Source organism: Mus caroli, unplaced genomic scaffold, assembly GCF_978045245.1.
Source record: "Mus caroli unplaced genomic scaffold, Mus_caroli_1 scaffold_12, whole genome shotgun sequence".
NCBI classification, from domain to species: Eukaryota; Metazoa; Chordata; class Mammalia; order Rodentia; family Muridae; genus Mus; species Mus caroli.
The window spans coordinates 13,498,651-13,517,977 of record NW_028227267.1 but is presented as its reverse complement, the minus strand read 5'-3'; the positions used below and the strand labels follow the sequence as shown (position 1 = coordinate 13,517,977).

At 44.6% G+C, this 19,327-nt stretch overlaps 2 protein-coding genes across 5 annotated transcripts in view; one reads left to right on the top strand and one right to left on the bottom strand.

Moving 5' to 3' along the window:
• Nucleotides 1-1,412: 1,412 nt before the first annotated feature.
• Dnajc9 (DnaJ heat shock protein family (Hsp40) member C9) lies at nt 1,413-5,445 on the top strand. Its single transcript, XM_021182014.3, has 5 exons — nt 1,413-1,703; nt 1,867-2,007; nt 2,096-2,350; nt 4,385-4,471; nt 4,800-5,445. Exons 1-5 carry the CDS (start codon nt 1,524-1,526, stop codon nt 4,914-4,916), a joined length of 780 nt encoding a protein of 259 aa, XP_021037673.1. The 5' UTR covers nt 1,413-1,523; the 3' UTR covers nt 4,917-5,445.
• Nucleotides 5,446-6,825: 1,380 nt separating this feature from the next.
• The window catches only part of Fam149b1 (family with sequence similarity 149 member B1), a 35,038-nt gene continuing 22,536 nt past the window's right edge, over nt 6,826-19,327 (bottom strand). The window contains exons 8-15 of one of the 4 annotated variants that reach the window (XM_085828393.1): nt 15,806-15,930; nt 14,664-14,767; nt 12,257-12,481; nt 11,733-11,856; nt 11,367-11,486; nt 8,437-8,514; nt 8,101-8,185; nt 6,826-7,398 (exon numbers count right to left, since the gene is read on the bottom strand). In XM_085828393.1, coding sequence (XP_085684519.1) covers nt 7,340-7,398; nt 8,101-8,185; nt 8,437-8,514; nt 11,367-11,486; nt 11,733-11,856; nt 12,257-12,481; nt 14,664-14,767; nt 15,806-15,930 — 920 coding nt within the window. In that variant the 3' untranslated portion in view covers nt 6,826-7,339. The remainder of the gene's footprint in view (nt 7,399-8,100; nt 8,186-8,436; nt 8,515-11,366; nt 11,487-11,732; nt 11,857-12,256; nt 12,482-14,663; nt 14,768-15,805; nt 15,931-19,327) is intronic. The other 3 variants (XM_085828392.1, XM_021182327.2, XM_021182329.3) reach the window with 3 other exon arrangements.

The following is a 19,327-nucleotide window of genomic DNA, read 5'->3' as shown; positions in this document are numbered from 1 at the left end:
AGCCTTCCCAAAGCCCACTGTAAATGCCAGTGGGAGGCCTAGAACGTGGCTCAGGATGTACAGTGCTTTATCTTTATCTTAGCTCTGAGGTACTGAGTTCACATCCTTAGACCCAAGTAATAGCTGGACAGGAAGCAGAGTCTGCAATAGCAGCATCCCACAGGGACATGGGACGGTGGAGACACAAAGGAATCCTCAGACACGGGCAAGCTGGGATGCACAGTGGAGAAACAACACAGACATCTTGTCTCAAATGAGGTAGGAAGTGAAGACTGAGTGATACCTAAGGTGGTTCTCTGACCTCCATGTGTTAAAGCATGCACATGCCCACTTTAACCAACACATGAGTGTGCACACATACACAGAACAAAGTCTATGATAGAATCGTGTTTACGTATCACCAGTTCAGTATGTAAATGACAGGCTGTATGAAATCAAATATACCGTCTGCCTCACAGCGCCCCAGAACCATGGGATTCTACAGCTTAACATGAATTACAGGCTTGCTTTTTACATGCTGGGTAATGTAGGTTTTAAGTTCTTTAGGAATTAGTGCTCTGGCCTATTTTATCTGGGTTCTGGGAATAGTTACTAATGTACACTCAGAGGTTGCTCTCCATCCAGTGTGGCCACTGGTTTTCTTTCACTGGGCATGAAGGAACTCTGACAGTAGGTAAGAGAGGAACTAACTTTAGTTGGCTTTGATTTTTAGATCTGAGGAGGGGAAAAGCCAAAGAAGCAGTGAACTATTTAAAAGGATAGGATGGGTGGGTCAGTGCAATTAGTTTCCATTGCTGTGTGAGGTGACTGGAGCAGGTGAGTGGCGCTGATTCTGTGCTGCCAAAGATACACATCCTTTGAGATAAAAGGCATTCTTAAAAGTTGTGCTTTGTGTACTTTGATTGATACAGGCTATTCCTGCATGGACTGAGGGATTCATCCCAGATGAAGTCATCTAAGCCTATAGTTGTACTCCTTAGAGTATCACCTTAACAAAACACCTTTGGGTTGAACATGTTAAGTGTCCCAGTTTTCCTTATTTTGTATGATTGTGTGTGTGTGTGTAGGCCAAAAGACAACTTGACAGAGTATGTTCTCTCCTGCCACTCTATGGGTCCCAAAGGTCGTCAGGTATGGCGGCATGCCCTCCAACCCGCTGAGCATCCTCGCCAGCCCGAGCATCCGCTCTCTATTGGGAAAACTTCCGTTGGGTCTTGTACTGTACTCTCGTGTGTCATTGAGCTGTGCAGGGAACTGGGAGGAAGCACAGTAGTGGCTGGCAGGGGGTGGGGCGTGCCTCCTCTCCAGAAGACGCCGCCGCGGTCGCATTTTACTTCGCGGGCGAGAGAGAGCGAGGCTGCTTTGCGGCTGCCGTGAAGTGCGGCTGGCCCCGCCTCCGGCGCTCCTCCTGTGACGCAGGCGCCCAGAGTTATTTGGGCGGGAAAAGGCGGGGTGGCCGGCTGTCCGGCAGAGCGGCTGTGGCCTCAGCTTCCTCGGGTTCGCGGAGCAGCCTCTTCCCCGGCATGGGGCTGCTGGAGCTGTGCGAGCAGGTGTTCGGCACCGCCGACCTCTACCAGGTGCTGGGCGTGCGGCGCGAGGCTTCGGACGGCGAGGTCCGACGCGGCTACCACAAGGTGTCCCTGCAAGTGCACCCCGACCGAGTAGAGGAGGACCAGAAAGAGGACGCCACCCGCCGCTTCCAGGTTTGTGGGCCCGCGTTTGGACGGCTGCCCGGACTTGTGCTCTCCCGGGGCCCCTGCTCCTAGGACAGCGCACTGCTGATCTTCGGCCTGGCATTTTTCAGCTTTTCTAGCTGCCCTGTTTCGGTGGGAGGTTCAGGATGACTTTTGGATGCTCTGCTTACAGATCTTGGGAAGAGTCTACGCCGTTCTGAGTGACAAGGAACAGAAAGCAGTGTACGATGAACAGGGAACAGTGGACGAAGACTCTGCTAGCCTCAACGGAGACCGGGACTGGGATGCATATTGGAGATTACTCTTTAAAAAGGTAAAGAGCTTTAGTGGCTTTGACTAATTCTCATCATTCAGTCCACAGGAACAATTCGCGAAGTTAAAGCAATCTTTTTTGTTATTAGATATCGCTAGAGGATATCCAAGCTTTTGAAAAGACATACAAAGGCTCTGAAGAAGAGCTAAACGATATTAAGCAGGCCTATTTGGACTTCAAGGGCGACATGGACCAGATCATGGAGTCTGTGCTTTGTGTACAATACACAGATGAACCCAGGATAAGAAACATCATTCAAAAAGCTATTGAATCCAAAGAGATTCCAGCCTACAGTGCCTTCGTCAAAGAGTCTAAACAAAAGATGAATGCAAGGAAAAGGAGGGTAAGTAAACGTTGTTCCTAGTACATCTCAGCTGCCTCAAAAAAAGGGGTCTTGCTGTATTTACAGCGACGGAAATAGACTGCTGAAATATGATTGCTTGACCTGCAGCATTGATCTAACTGGATGACCAGGAAGAAAACCCTGATTATTTTGGTATGTTGTGCTGAAAATGATTCCTCTTTATGGACTGTTTGAAGTCAGCCTCAAGTGATTCTGAAAAGCTTTTCACATGAGGCAGTCCTTGTAGCTTTGCTGTATGGAGCCTGGTTACAAGGCTGTGTGTGGGCCTTGTGTGGTTATTGAACAGGTAGAAGATGGCAGTGACTGTGTGCTGTTAAACATGTAGAATGGCGGGGTGGTGCTCCCGTACTTGAGCACAGAGGAAGCTAACTGAGGATTACCACTTTTGAGGTCAGGCTGTGCTGTGTGGATCCGTGCTGCATTGGTTGTCTAGTATGTGGGAGGTTCCTAATGCTCCAAAACTGCCCAGAAGAGAGGGAGAAAACAAAAATTTTTAAAAATTCTGTAAATACATATAATTATTTCACATACATACACAAAGAAGGGGATGGAGAGATGGCTCAGTGGGCATGTACTGCTCTTACAGAGACCCAAGTTCAACTTCTAGGACCAAGGTTGGGTGTTGGCTCACAACCGTCTGTAACTCCAGCTCCCAAAGATCTGACACCTCTGGTTTCCATGTAACCACTGGGTGGTCTCTCCTGTCCCCACTCTGAGGAACACAATTGCCTAGACTTTAGGATTGGGACTTGTGGTTGATTCTTCGTCCCTTCATCCCTGTTTAACCAGGAATAGTGGGGATGTTAGCTGAGGAGTTGAAGGAAGCAAACATCTCTGCTTACGCTCTTTGGGAAAGTTACCCCAGACTGCTGGTAAAGCAACAGTTGCTTCATCTTGGCTTTCACAATTGGAGCTGACTGGAGAGCTGGCAATTTAAGATGTTAGGTGTCTGGTGGGTACTTGAGTTGTCTTTTGTGTGGCTCAAGTGGGTGGGCAAAGACCTGGAGCTTTTAGTACAAGAACATGCAGAGAGAAAAACTAATGTTAGTGTTTGGGGTGAGTTTAAGGGCCTGCTTTACAGAGAAGAGACTGCTATGCCTGTTTCATGGCTTGGAGTCACAGCTGTCGCATGTAAAACAGAGCAGCTGTATTAGATCAGGATTTTGGTTTGAGAAACTTGGAGTAAGAGGGGAAATGACAGTTTGAAAGCTGTGTAAAGGGATTGAGGAATGCTGAATTTTAAGAGATGATAATAGAACAAAACTTGTTTTTGTTCTGGAATAACAAGATCCCAATTTATCCTTATTCCTAGTGGAGATTTGGAAAATTTTACAATGAGTTAGGGCCTCACAGTTCTTGCTGTTGTGGTATTTTGGCAAATTTTGTTAAATGAAGATAGCTTTGAAATCAGGTAAAGAAAGGCTAAAACTGAGTTTGCTAATGTTTTTTTGACTACTCAGAAAACATTTTAAATTTGTGTTGTGTGTATTTGCATGTGTTTGTGCCTGCGTTTGTGAGTGCATGAGTGTGGGTGCCCTCAAAGCTGTTGATTCCCTGGAGCTAGAGTGACAGACAACCTGGTGTGGGTGCTGCGCATGGCCTCTGGAAAAGCTAGAAGTGCTAACAGCTGGTCCAGCTATCCAGCTCCAGGGAAAGGCTTTAAATCATTGCAGCTCACTAGGCTGCTGTGTACAAAATGGGGTTTCAGATGAAGATCCTGAAGTGCCTGGTACCTGGCATCCGATTTGACGCTGTCCTCGGCTATATGACCCTTCGGGTCCCCTAATAGGTTCCTTTGTGTCATCATATGGTTTGAGATGTCGATGTACTTGTGCTTTAGATTTAGGAAGTAGAATTGGGGATAACATAGAAGGACTTCCTGGAGTAATACTGCTTCCATGAGCAGTTCCTAGACCTCCAGCTCTAGGAAGGGCTAACGTTGTCTTTAAGGGGTAGAAAAACATATTTCTTACTTCTTGATTGCCATGGAGTCTGATAAAAGCTTCTGTCTAGGCTCAGGAAGAGGCTAAAGAAGCAGAGTTGAGCAGAAAGGAGCTGGGACTGGAAGAAGGAGTGGATAACTTGAAAGCACTCATCCAGGTAAACGTGGCAGGCTCCCTCACAGGCCCCTCTCACGGTTATTGGTACACTGTTTGGAATGTATTTCAGGATTTTTTTGTTTTTGTTTTGTTTTTTCCTTTAAGGTACACTTACACATAATTTATAGCATCTTTTTGGGTTTTGAGAATGTACACATCAGTGAATTGCCACCCCCGCTCCAAGCTGTACAGCTGTCACCACCACAGAGGCAGCCCGTAGCCACTGTTAGTCACTGGGGTGCTTGACTCCAACCCCTTCTAATGATGAAATACTTTGTATCAGTGGACAGTGTTGCATATTGAAAGCTATATTTTAACTTCTCAAACAGAGCAGACAAAAGGATCGGCAAAAGGAAATGGACAGTTTTCTGGCTCAAATGGAAGCAAAATACTGCAAACCTTCCAAAGGAGGGAAAAGAACATCACTCAAGAAGGAAAAGAAATGATGGGGTTTTTCTCTTCCTGGGTCCTTATGTGTCAGTGGGGGCAGTGGAGACAAGATGATGACAGCCATTAATGTAACCTGTGAGAGAAGTTGTCTGTCCTGCCTAAGCCAAGCAGGGTTCGTCGACCTGATCTTAGTAGTTTCTAGAATTCACCTAACACTGTGTGAGGGCTTCATGTGAAGGCTGTGTAGTGGTGATAGTTGGGAGGGCCGGTCTGACATTTGCTTTTGTGGGCCCCTATTTAGAATATTAGTTTCTGTGGACTGCTCTTGCTGCTGTGCGTGCACTGAAGAGAAACACTCTATATGGAGAACATCCTCAGAACGCTTGCTCAACAGCTGTCTTCTAAACAAATGCTACCGTGCTTTGGGTCTTAATCCTACAAGGGTCTTCTTGTCTTGTTCTACTGTTAGGTTTTGTATTCTGTCCTTGCAGTAGGAGACATCAGTGTTCATATTATTGCAAACTTTTTCATAAGACTGTATATGCTAAATAAAGAAAAAATGACAAAGATCTGGTGGATTATTTAAATGACTCCATTGGTCTATGAAGATAAAGTGTTTTATTTAAAGGACTTAAGTAACCTAGTCAGCATTGTAACAGACAGGCTGGCTTTGGCACACATCCTGTCTTTGCAGGTCACAGGCTTAGGCATTTCACTGGCCTTTTCTGAACTTTTTATCTGCAAGAGTGAGAGCCAAATTCATTAAATTGCATGTATTAAGTACAGCAGGATTTTTATGTGTTTTGAACTGTTTTGTGTGGTTTCAGAGGAGTCTCTCTGTGTAGTTCTAGCTAGCCTGCGATTTGCTATGTAAACTATAGTCAGGTTTTTTTGAAGATGAATACTAACTAGCTTTGAGGGGACACACACAAAAGGGTAAGGAACTAGGCTAAGTGACCTGAGGGTACTCTGAGTCATAGCTGCTCAGAAAGGCCACGAATGTAGATCTGATAACAGTGTATTCATTGTACAGACTTCTGAGAAAGATACTCATTACATCTTGAGTTGATAACTGTTCACTACAGTATGTGGTATATTTGTTAAGACTGTTCAAGTCTTCATTTGTATCATGCAAATAGTAAGCCTCTTTCCATTGAGCATTATAATTTAAGGTGGATACATCACACATTTAGTTTGTGATCACAAGTACAATAGAACTATTTAATGTATAACTCAGTGTGGGTTATTTGAAACATCTATTTCATGGCATAAGAACTTGGAATGGTTTAAGTCACCTTCAGTGGACAACCATTTGAATTTAGCCACTTTGAAAATCAGTAATGTCAAAGTGGTGTGATAATTAAGGAAATAGTGGCATTTTAATAAGACAGACTCAAGCCATAGTTCACACCATTGCTGCGCTCCCAGTGCCCTTGAGGAGATGTTGGTGTTACTAGAGGAAGACGTTCTCCAGTTCCACTGCTCTTTGAATGGAAAACTGGCTCAGTGAAGTGCTTACAAGTATGAAGACCAAGTTTGGATCCCTACCACTGACAAAGCAAAACAAACCTGTCTTGGTGTACAAATGAGGATCTCCAAGTTCAGTGAGAGACCCTATCTCAAAACATGAGAAACAATTAGGAAGGGCACCCAGTGATCTCTGGCCTATACATGCATGCACACACAATTGCAAACATGAGCACACAGACCCTGATGCCAAGCTGGGATGTAAGGCTGATCTAGGAAAGAAACATTAGTTTATAGTGTTGATACTTTTAGTTAGGTCTTAATTCATTCTGCTTTTTAAAGAAAAAGCTTGGCTAGCAAGATTGTTCATCAGATAAAGGCACCGATCCCATCCCCCCCCAACCCCAAATTCGATGATCTTAGTTCAGCACTGACTATACTCCTCCCCGCCATTCATACATACAAAAATACATTTAAAATGTAATAAAGAACTTAAAGTTTAGGAATGACATTTATTTGATGAATATATCAGATTGTTGGCAGCACTTTCTCCTAAAAATATGTTAAAACTGAGTGCAGTTCTCCAGGAATCAATATAAACAGAAATATTCTGAACCCAGTGATCTGAATCATTTGTGTGTAATCTCACTGAATCGTACAAGAATCGTACAAGAACTGGTGATTGGTTACAGACAACATGAGCAGTGATTTGGGGTGGTTTTTCATTGTCAAGTCTTTGGGGTACAATCTTTACTGCCCCATGGAATAGGTTAACTAAAGCTGAAAGAAGACTTAACTGCATACAGAACAGTTACCAGTGCAGTCTTTGGCAGATACTCTGTAGTATTTCTCAGACACTTGTACCAAGATAACTCTTGATGGACCAAGCTGCTGTTTGCAGGGGCTGTGCATCATCCGGTGCCTGAATGCTGGGGCATGAAACGCCTCCATGTGCTCCCAAGTCTGCTGCAACCTTGCAGGTTCTCACTTGCCCTGTGGTCACTGCCTGGTTCTAGAGATGGGTCCACCTCTGCTCTGAGGTTTTGTAGACCCATGTGACTGAGGACCTGTCGGACACAGAATTGCACAGAATAACAGTAAATAGTCTATATTTGATAATAAACATCACATGTCGTGGACTTTTACATAAAGTAGTAGTTGGATGTTAAAGTTGGATATGGTCTCTAAGTACTGAGAAGCGTGTATTCACCAAGACATTAAAAACCATGTTTACACAGTTCACCCTATGAGAAGACTGCTAGAGTCTAAGAAGTAAAAGGAAGCTGGGTGTGGTGTCACGTACTTTAGTCTCAGCACTGGGAGGCAGAGGCAGGAAGATCTGTGTTACTCAGGGCCAGCCTGCTCTGCATAGTTGTTCCAGGGCTGTCGGGTGAATAACTGAGACTTTGTCTCAAAACAAAACCAAAGCTGTAGCCTAGTTTTGCTGAGAACCTACTCATTAAAAACTGAGATGCTCATTTCAACAACTTAGGTGTTAAAACTAATTAACATCTTACTCAAAGTGTAGCTGAATATAGTAACTAGATTGGAAGTTTTAAAAAAAAGAGATTGATGCTGGATAGTGGTGGCATATGCCTTTAATTCTAGCACTCAGGAGGCAGAGGCCAGCCAACCTGGTCCACAGAATGAGTTCTAGGACAGCCAGGCTACACAGTGAAAGCCTGTGTTGAAAATCAAAAAAGAAAAAAGATTTACTTATGTATATGTGTGTATGCCTGCGAGTGTATGCCACTTGTGTACAGGTACAGGTATGGGTGCCAGAAGAGGGAGGCTGAGCTCTCGGAACTGGACTTGCAGGTGGATGTGAGTTGTCTGACATGGATGCTAGAACCTTAGGCTCTCAGGAAGAACAAGTGTTCTTAAAACCACTGAGCTATTTTTTTTTTCTGGTCCCTCAGATATTTTTGTTAAAAACAAACAAAACAGAAATCAGGAACTTTTTTGTCTTTGAGCAGTTGGCCTTTCTTTTATACCCATCTTGATGCTAAGATGATTTCCCTAGATGGGGGACAACTAAGTCTAGAGAAGCCTGCAAGAAAGGAAGCTATGTAGGAATAAAGAAGATAAAAGCAAGAGCTGCAGCCCAGCTGTACCTGCAGAGCCCCTGCCAGGTCGGGCCTGATGAGGATACTCAGATGCACATGAACTTCGGTACTGTGTGTCTGGCTAAAAGAAAAGAAAAGGCATCTTAGGATGCAGCTCAAAAGATATTTGTCTGAGGCTTACAGAGTATATTCGTTCCTTTCTGCTGCTTTGATAAAACACCATGAGCAAAGCGACTAAAAGAAGGAACAGTTTGTTGAGTCTATCAAGGCAGGGAAGCAGAAAGCATGGTGGCAGGAACAGCTGAGAAGCCACATCTTCAACTGCAAGCCGGAAGCAGAGAGATCTACCTAGCAATTGGTGGGAGTCTTAAACTCTCACACACCCTCAGTTGATAAAACTTCCTCCAGACAGGCCATACCTCAACTGCCCAAACAGCCTCACTGGCTAGGGACCAAGTACTCAAATGCCGTAGATTATGGGGAACATCTCACTCAAACCACCACACAGAGGAAAACCTTAACGTTAACAATGAAAAACTCATCTGCCAACCTGTATTGAATTCCAAGGAGAGTACTCCAAGCTAGATAGTCACAAAGCAATTTGCTAACTTGTAGGAACTTTATGTACTACAACTGTATTACTTCGTCTTTAAGAAAATGTTAGCATTTACAAATCCATATGGTGTAATGTTGCAATCAGATAAAAAAAGACATTTTATTTTGACTCCACTGTGTTGGGATTGCAGGTTTGCAACACCATAGCTGGTCAAGATAATGCCATTGGAGGTTACAGGGTGCCATTTAAATAGAATCAACACTGTTGTGAGGGGAAAGTACCTGGAGATTCCATCTTCTGCAGCAGTTTGCAGAATGACAGCATCTGTAGCTCTTGTAGCCAACCTGACCCTTGAACCATCTACTAACAGTGGTGGGAGCTTGTAGTTGTCTCTTTTACAGGGCTCCCACAACAAATGACCACAACGTGGGCAGCCAAAACAACAGAAAGGTGAGAGATTAGCAGATTGCTTTAGGGACCACATGGTAGTGATTGCAGCGACTTAACATAGCTGTCGAAAAAGTAAAAAGTAAAAGCGTGGTGACTCTTCTTCAATAAAGCTTTATTTACAAAGCCAGGCAGCAGCCCTTCCAGGGCTCCTGGACTGAGATTTACTGACTCCTAGCCTAGACAAAAGCACCAAGGAACAAGGTTCTAGTCAGCAGCTCCAGGCCCAAGGCTCAGCACGCATACTTTCAGCTGCTACTTACTCTTTATGGTAGGACATGGGGAAAATAATGCTAAGGCAGGCAATTTTTACTGTTATAATAAACTTATTTTTTAAAGAGACTTTGAAGTGTTTTCCTATGTTCAGTTTTATTCCTAAGGCAACTAAAATTAAATTTTGAAAGGAAAGAACATATAGAACATAACATGGCTTAACAAATGTTCTGACTCTAATCATGAGACCGTTCAGATGCTCTTAGGCTTCCGGGATTACTGTGAACCTCTGAGCCACAGCTTCGTTTCTCTTTCTGTGACTTGCCGCCTAACTCAAGCGGCAGGAAATTCTGAGTTGAATAGTGCCCTTCAAAACTCATATCATCTTGGAACTTGTGAATGTGACTATTTTTGGAAACCCATTTCTTCGCATGAGTAATCAAGTTAAGGTGAACTATTGTTTTAGAGTGGACTATAAATTCAATGGCTGCTATCTTTTAATTTTCATTTTATTGTAATAAACATGTTGACTGCATGTATCACCGGGAAGTTACATTGTGAGCTGCCATGTGAGTGCTGAGAATCGAAAACACCATTTTTAAACCATTTAGCTAGCTCTAACCCCAAATGTCTTAACCACTGAGCTAGCTCTCTAACCCCAACTGTTTTTAAAATTAATTCCTCTTTGTGCCTATGAGCAGTGAGTGTGTACCCACACGAGTGCACATGGCAGGATCCCACCTTTGGTGTGGTTCTCAGGAGCTGCCCACCTTGTTTTGGCAGCAGGGTTTCTCACTAAGATCTGGGGTTTATCCATTAGGCTAGGCTGCCCAAACACTGCAGGCAACCACAGAAGCTTTAGAGAGGCAAGAAAGGTCGCTAAAGCTTACAGAGAGCTCCCGGTTCCTGTCACTGTAAGAGGGATACATTTCTGGTGTTTTGGCTGCCCACGTTGTGGTCATTTGTTGTGGGAGCCCTGTGAAACATAGAAATACAAGCTCCTACCACTGTTAGTAGATGGCCCAAGGGTCAGGTTGGGCACATGAGCTACAGATGCTGCCATTCTGCAAACTGGAGCAGGACAGAGAATCCCTGGCTGAGCACTTGGTGTGAGCTCAATCATTTTCCCCTGTGCTTGGCAAGCCCTCTTGCCACAAAGCAGATGAGGTAGGAACCACCTACTGACCTACAGGTGTGCAAGGTCACATGGCCCCAGTCCTCAGGATTTTTTCAAGTACTTCCTTAAAAGTAAAAGTAAGTGCACAGCACTTGAGAAGGCAAGCGTCAGCATTTAACACAGCCATCAGAAAGAGGGTCAACTCAGCTCACACTCCGAGGCCGCCACCTGACCCCACTTTACTGTGTAAACCGCACAAGAGCAGGGAAGACAGCACAGTCAGGTTGAGCAGGTATGCAGTGGTGCATGTTGTGTGCTTATGTTCAGAGTATGTTGCTGAGATTTTTATTTTATAAGTAGGGCATTTTACCATCAAAAGAATGAGGCAGGGCACCACTTAGAATTTTAGGAAGATATACCTAGAATGGTATTTTATCATTAGAACATCCAACTATTTGAGTTAATCAAGCCACTAGATAAGTCCTAAGTTTGCCAAACATATCCCCCCGACACCCACTTCTTACCCAAATTATCAACGACAAATAGGAGCCTGAGGCAGGATTAGGAGTTCAAGGCCAGCATGGGCTATCTGAGACACTGTGTTAACCCCTCCGAACCAGATAAATAGGAAGTACTTTACCAGAAATGACTGAGTTGTGTTGGGTCTAGAGAAGACAGGCAAAAGGAGCCTCTCTTGGGGCTGCTGGTTAGGCTCGTCTACCACTGCACTTCGGGCTCGGCTGGAGTCACCATGGGATTTCTGCAGAGGAGACAAAAGTCACAAAAGAGCTGTGTCCTGGGAGCCGCACCTGTTCCATAGTAACCCTGTCCCAACCTCAGCTGCCGCGCGCGGTACCCATTCCTAAGCAGCTCCAACGTCACTGCCAGGGTCTAGAACCCAGTTTGTTTTTGTCAGAGGAGAGTGTGGTTCAAGGTAAGTCCTACAGAACTACTACTGCTGGGGAGAGCTCAGAGTAAGCCCGGGAAGGCGGGGTGAAAGGCTTACTGTTGGCCGCTGTGGCCCCATGGCGCTCAGGTGTTCTACGTCAACGGTTCCAATAGGTGGCAGCAGATTGTTCCGACCCAAGGTCATTGGTGAGGGAGAAGACAGTGTGTCTGCTGTCACTGGACTGAAGATCCCAGCAGCAAAGCCGATATGCAAAAGTAAAGTTGTAACAACACAAAGTGATGAGAAACTTAGTAAATTCAGTGTGCTCAGGAGGCTTGAAGCCACCTAGATTTTCAGAATAGGGGCAGCAAAGAGGGTTTTTCCCCCTTTCTCTCTTAAATTTCACAAATGTAACTCTTCAGCTGTATCAACAGAATGATCTCATCCAGTTTTGTATTTCACCAAAACTTAAGTAAAACTTTGAGTTGGATTAAACCTGCAGACAACACACTGTATGACTGCGTGGTCATTAGTTTTGGGCACAGCCTCAGACCAGTCTTCTACTGAAGCCTGTTCTGTGACGATTCTCACAATTACTGTTACTAGCTTTACCAGGTTCAGAGTCTGCATTTGAAACCTACACCCGGGGTCCTCTGAGGATTTCTTCTACAGGCCATGGTGTTCCAGCGCGTGAGTGGCTTGTGCTGATCGGATGAAGGGTACGTGGTGGGGGATTGCGCCTCCTGGCAGACTGCGTTGTATATGACAAAGATGATGTACTAAGCTCCATGGCACGGTTTGGCCAATTTCGGTTTGAAAGGACGGAACTGGACCCAGGCCTCGTAAGTAGCTTGTCATCAAGATCTCTAGTAGCAAAATCAGAAACCCACAATGAAAATCACCATGTAAGAGACAGGGCTCAGGGTAAAGAGCCTGAGACACTCAGGGAAGCAAAAGGACAAACTGGCTTCCAGAAGGTTATCTAAGATTCAGAACGAGAGGCTGTGTTTAAGACGTGGGGGCTTGTTAAATAGCCTAGGCCAGGCTGGAATCTGAGATCCTTCTGCTGGCCTGTCAAGTGCGTGGATTATAGAGTGTCTGTCCATGACAATGACCTGTTTTAACTCTAACTTCCTAGAATGGAGATTTGGGAAAGTGCCCATGACCCACTTGCACAGTCACTTGTTCAGTTATAGGAAAAGCAAGGCTGACTAGGTGCTTCTGGCTCAGGGGCCTACAAGATGGGAAGCACTTTTTGAGCTGACAAAGTATCTTCAGGGTTAGATACTGAGGCATCACTGTAGCTCTCATTCTGATATTGAGGGTAGTGAGTTAAGTTGATGGGGATCCAAAACCCTCCTTTGAGTTCTGTGGATCCTGCACACGTGGTGGAAACAAACCATTTAAACACACAGGTAAAAGAAACCGCTAAAGTGCTGGCTAATTGGAACCTAATTACAGTTCAGTCTGGAGCCTTGAAGCTGGGAACAATCAAAAGGTCCCAGCCACATGCTGCCCAATAGGAGCAGAGCAGTGGATCCCTGCAGGAAGTAGCTGCTCTCCATCAGTGTCCCACTCTGTCACCTCCTCTTCTGTCTGTGGGTTCAACTGCCATCTCTTGCTAGGTGACCTTTAAGTCAGTCTCCGAATCTGGTCTCTTCCACATTCTCTCTAGGTGGCCCATTACTCAAAACAGAACCCAAAAGAAACTCATATTTCCCATAAAACAAATGTCCTGAGCTTGGAATTCACGTTTTTACTTTGATTCCTGTTGCTACATTATCTGCTATTCTCCGTCCTTCGTCCTCCTTTGAATGGGATGGAATGCTTGAGCGAGATTGTCTAACCGAGCTCCGCTGTGATCCTGCACGAGTGCTGACTGCAGACCCCACAGCTCTTGCCTGAGTTCTGGTGTAGTCCCTACTCTCAGTTCCTTCTGACTGTGGAGTCAGCCTCAGCCCCTAGTGTATGGTCCCAGATGAAGCTAGCTTTGCTGGTGAGACTGTTGGGTACTTTGGCAGTTTCTCAAATATTAAGCACACACCTGTTTGGCATCTTCTTGCTTCTAGGTATTGACTCAAGAGAAATATGACTATATATCCTCAAAAATGACCTATGCAAAATACATATAGTGCCTTTCTGCATAGTAAACCCAACCCAGAGGTAACCTAGTGAACACAGCGTAAATTATGATGCCCAATTACAGTGGTCATGTACAGCACATAGACAAGTACCAATGTGACATTCACAGCTGATCACATTTATTCATAAATAATAATATAACAATATTGTCGATCTTTGATTGGAAGCATTGAAGTTCTAAAAAAATTACTTTTTGGTGGGCCAGATGTGTTGGTGTATGCTTTTAATTCTACAACTCAGGAGGCAAAACAGGTGGATCTGAGTAGAGGCCATCCTAGTCTATAGAGTGAATTCCAGGATAGCCAAAGCTACATAGAGAAACAGTCTCTCCACCCCCCCGCCCCAAAATTCCCTTTCTGTGTGTGGGCATGCACATGTCAGTGTGTGTGTGTGGTCGGAGAACACTTCTTTGAAAGTCAGTTTCCTTCCATCATGTAGGTCCCCAGAACCAAACTTAGGTTGTCAGGCTTGGTAGTGGGCACCTATAGTCACTAAGCGATCCCTCTGGCCACAAAGCACTTAAGTTCTGACATCTTACACTTCTAAACCAAAACGGTCTGCTTCTTCCTAAGTATTTAATAATTCCCATCTCCAACTCTTTTCACATATCATTCTTCCTACCTAGAACAGCTGTGATCATCTAAATCCCTAGACACAAACTCATCAAAGAGTCTTCTCCTTTGGGACTACACAGCACTCCATCTGGGCAGCTCTCACATGACTCTTAGCCACACTAGGCTGTATGTGGACAGGTCTAGGGTACCCAGTTACCAGTTCTCTTGCCCCTTAAATGTTTTCGCCCTGGATGTGTCTGGCACTTGGTGGCGCAGAGATAACCGGTGTTGCTTTCCCTTTTCCTCAGCATTCTACTTAAGCTCTGAGTGTATTCCAACTTGAGCTTCTTACAGGAGCTTGTCCATCAGGGAGAGATTCCTTGGCTGTAGAGGCATCCCATGAATCAAGAGGCCACTCACGTTTGGCTGATGGCCGCTTGCTTGACAGAAACTCATCTATGTCAAAAGCAGACAGTGGTTGGTGAAGATACCTGCGTGATTTGCTAAGTTTGCAAAGTTAGTGTTTCCAGTTAGGTTATTTATCCATCCCCCACCTTGTGCCTTAACCTTTAGAAGAGTTGGCCAGTAGCCCCCAAAGGGCACTGTCAAGAGAACAGGGTTCTTTGTTGTTCTGTATTTCTAAGTTATAGCTCATCAATTCAGATGAGAGCACTTAATGGTCACTCTCAGGGGAGAGGGGAACATTATTATTGCTTACAAGTGAAAAGAAAACCTGAATAGTAAAGTCACAAGCGAAATTTGGAACAATAGAAAAAATAAGTGCCAGAGGCGGGCAGATTTCTAAGTTCGAGGCCAGCCTGGTCTACAAAGTGAGTTCCAGGACAGCCAGGGCTACACAGAGAAACCCTGTCTCGAAAAATCAAAAAAAAAAAAAAAAAAAAAAAGTGCAAAGTAATGATCTTTTTTATCTGCGCATGTCCTAAACTCTGCAGACTTACTTTTAACTAGCCTGGAGCACTGGTTTCAGTCACTGTTCTTTGTGAGTTTTGTTCTCTCTCTCTCTCTCTCTCTCTCTCTCTCTCTCTCTCTTGGTTGGGCTTTTTTGATTTTGTATTTTTAAATTTTTATGACAATGTCTCTCTGTGTTACACAGGCTGGCTTGAAGTGATGGCTCAGGTAATCTTCCTGTACCAGCCATCGGACAGTAGCCAAAAGTACAAGGTGCATGTCTTCCCATGGCTTATTTAATAACCTAAATTCCAGTTGTTCTAATGTCACCTCTTTTGTCTTAAATATTTTTTCCTTCTTCTTTCTCTCAAAACCTAGCAGTAACCACTTCTAATCCCAGCACTTGAGAAGCTGAGGCAGGGGGATTGTGAGTTCAAGGCTGGGCTACACAATGAAACCCTCTCTCAAAATAAGTATGTTGTTATCAAATTTCTGGCTAGAAATAAGGCAACCAAGGCAAACACCTAAGCAAGCTTCCTGTGGCAAGAACAGTGCTGGATTCTCACAATCCGCTCTGGGGCTTACCGGACTTGAGGTGACAGACGGCACTTTAGACTGCGGCACTCGAGGTAAGACCAAAGGATGCTGTTCGTTCAGCACATAGGGACTTCCTGAATCCAGTCTGGTAATTTCAACGTTACTCTCATCATCTGAGCAAAGGAACAGGATCTATTATCCATAGGCATCTTCTGATGTAAAGTTCTGAGAGAAAAATCTCCCTGACAGCTAAGTGGTCTCAAGAAAGGCTTCCCTTACATCTGCAGCTCAACTGCATACACCTGTGCAGTTATAACCATCAAGCTCAGAGTGCAGTTTAAAGTGGTTCCATGCTGACAATGGCTGGCGATACCAAGCAGAGGGTAAGCGGAGATCTATGACAACCTTTGGAATGTTTTACATCAGTGCTGCCCAATGTGGTGGCCATAGTGGCAATACCATGGGACTCTTAAAATGCTGTATGCAGCAGTATAGCTCTAGAACCTTGAGATCATTAATCCTGACTTCAGGTCCCACAGACAATGGCAATGAAACTAGAGAGCATTAAAAGTCATGTTTTCTACAAGGAGAGCAAGTGCGCCTTAGCACTATCAGCTCTGGACAGACACCAAATGTACACCAAAGACTGTCTCACAGACCAACCAACCAACCAACTGGAAAAAACCAAACCAAACCAAACCAAACCAAACCAAAACCATAACACCCTGAATATATGATTAAGTGCAAACTATAAAAAGCAAATTTTAAAAAACACAATAAGTCTACAAAACCCCCTAAACAAAAATGTGAGCAGAGGGTTAAAGACATAGAAAACTAGGAGGGAAATCTGGGGCTGCAGAGACAGCTCCATAGTTAGCAACGCCTGCTGCTCTCTAAGAGGACCCAGAGTTTGGTTCCCAGCACCCACATCAGGCAGCTTACAAGCACCTGAAACCACAGCTCTAGGAGTCTCAATCTCCTGGGGCTCTGCAGCGCCAGCATATGCATGTGCACGCGCGCACACACACACACACACACACACACACAAATAAATGTAAAAAAGGGACAATCTTAAGTAAATGCTAAAAGTTTCTTCTGTATGCAAATTATACCTTAGTTTTAAAACACGCACAAAAATATCTTTATACGCAAACAAAAAAATTAAAGCTTGAAGAAGATTGACAAGATTGAGCACAGAACTTGTGTCCGAGCAGTGGCGCTAGACTCACCATCACTTTGGATAACGTTGTATCACTTTGGATAACGTTGTCTACTGAATAGTGACCAACCCTCCACCTTGGTAAATGTACTTTACACATGTAAAGAAATGTGTAAGGATGTTCACAGCATTAATGTCGTTAACTGCCAAATTACACTGTACTATTTTAAAAACAAACTGGTATTCAAAACTTTTGTAGTTCAGCTGGGGTGGAAGTGGTGCAAGTCCCAGCACTTGGGAGGCAGAGGCAGGCAGATCTCTGTGAGTTCGAGGCCAGCGTGGTCTACAGAGTGAATTCCAGGAAAGCCAGGGTTACACAGAGAAACCCTGTCTGGAAAAAACAAGCCAAGAACTGTTTTGCATTCCATTTCTTTGTTTGTATGCGTGTACATGTGCCGTGGGGCTCCTAAGGAGTCCTATCAGAGGACACCTTGACAGCTGGCTCCTTTCAGCAGGTGGGCTCTGGGGACTCACACTCAGGCTGACAGCCTTGGCAGCAAGCCCCTTTACTCTCAGAGCCTCACCACCATGAACTGGGATTTCTGCACTTTTCAACATTAAGTACAATTAAAAATGAGCTTGAGGACAAATCATGTTTCTCAGTGAAACCAGTATGAACTCTTGTAGTCTTCCCTGCCTCTAAATCGTTTCCATTATCATCATTTGGTTCACTATCTAACTCAGAGATGGTCCATCTCTTTATAAACAATTAGCAGTGAACCTTGTTCCCCATTAGCAAATCAGGGTTCAAACCACGGTAATAATTTAAAGCTAAGTATTTTCTTCCTAGTTTAGCATCGTGATTGAGAACAGTAACAAACAGAAACTGTGAGGTCTCTGAGAGCTCTAGTTAGTTCTGTGTATCTTTAGCATGGCTGAGCCAAAGTGCCCTGGGTGAGGATGGCAGGGAATTAAGTTTTATGTGCAAACAAATGCTGAAGCTCCTGCAAGAAACTGAGGCCCTTCTTATACATCTGCACTTGTGAGCGGGCTGGAAAGATGGCTCAGTGGTTAAGAGCACTGGCTGCTCTTCCAGAGCACCTGGGTTCAATTCCTAGCACCCACACGGCAGCTCACACTTTTCTTTAACTCCAATTCCTGGGGATCTGACACCCTTACACAGACATTTGCAGACGAAAAACTAATGCACATGAAAAACACTGGTTGCACTACTCAGTTTTATACACTTTTGGCTTACAGACAAACATAAAGCATAACAGATAGTCCTGTGACTAAACTGCAGGCTAGTTTTTTTGTCAACACAATTTAGGGTCACCTGGAAAGAGGGACCTCAATTGAGGGACTGCTTCCATATGACTGGTTTATAGATATGAGTCTGCAGCATTTTTTTGGATTAATGATTGATGTGGGTGGGCTGGGCCCAGCCCATGGTGGGTGGTGCTACCCCTGGACAAATGATTCTGGGGTGTATAAGAAAGTAGGTTAAGACTGCTAGATGGCTCAAAATTGCCTATAACTCCAATCTCAGGGGGTCTCAAACCACCTTCCTGACCTCTACAGATACTGCATGCAAATGGTACATAGACATGCATGCAGGTAAATACATGTACACATAAAAATAAAAATAATCTTAAAAAAAAAAAAGGTAAAGAAAGGTTGGACAAGCTATGGAGAACAAGCCAGAAGGCAGCACTACTCCATGGCTTTTGCTTCAGTTCCTACCTTGTTTTCCCTGGTGACTAAGATCAGGACAAATTCCACCCTTTCTTCCCCAAGTTGCCTTTGGTCATGGTGTTTATCACAGCAACAAAAGCAAACTAGATCAGCTTCCCTCCTTATATACTGGGAGAAGATGTCGCTCTGCTGGTTTGCTCCAGGCCAGTTTGCTCTCACGCAGAGCCGCTGGTCTACGGGAGACCTGCATGCAAGTGTTACCTTTGCACCAAGTACGGGAGTGAGTGCTCTTTTACAGGCTGTTCCCAGCTTCCTTCAGTCTGGAGGGCAGAGCAAAGTGGCACTGAGAATGGATAACTGTCCTTGAAAAGGGTTTGTCTGGCTCTGTGTGACAAAAGGGCACTCTCTTTCAGGGCCTTTAAGTCAACTCACTGAATTTGCATTTTAGAAATAGCGTTTTATGTTGCCAGGCCTGATTTTCAGTCCCTCATCTTCCTTCCTCCACCAAAGTGCTAAGATCTAGGTGTGCGTCACGACAAGCTAAGCAGCTGCTTTATCTCCCACTGGGTCTGTCTATGAAGGGGTGGGGAAGTGAGCGTGTGCACATGCCAAGGTGAGTGTGTAGGCGTGCGCAGAGGTCAGAGAGCAACGTTAAGGAGTCGGCTCTTTCCTGCCCCATCATGAGATGGGGGGATTGGACAAAGGTTATCAGGCTT

Bases quoted from the DNA above. Each gene is read 5' to 3' on its own strand.
- Dnajc9 (XM_021182014.3), top strand. From the start codon at position 1,524: ATGGGGCTGCTGGAGCTGTGCGAGCAGGTGTTCGGCACCGCCGACCTC. The intron at 2,008-2,095 runs GTAAAGAGCTTT...TTTTGTTATTAG, and splicing joins GGAGATTACTCTTTAAAAAG to ATATCGCTAGAGGATATCCA. The intron at 2,351-4,384 runs GTAAGTAAACGT...GCTTCTGTCTAG, and splicing joins TGAATGCAAGGAAAAGGAGG to GCTCAGGAAGAGGCTAAAGA.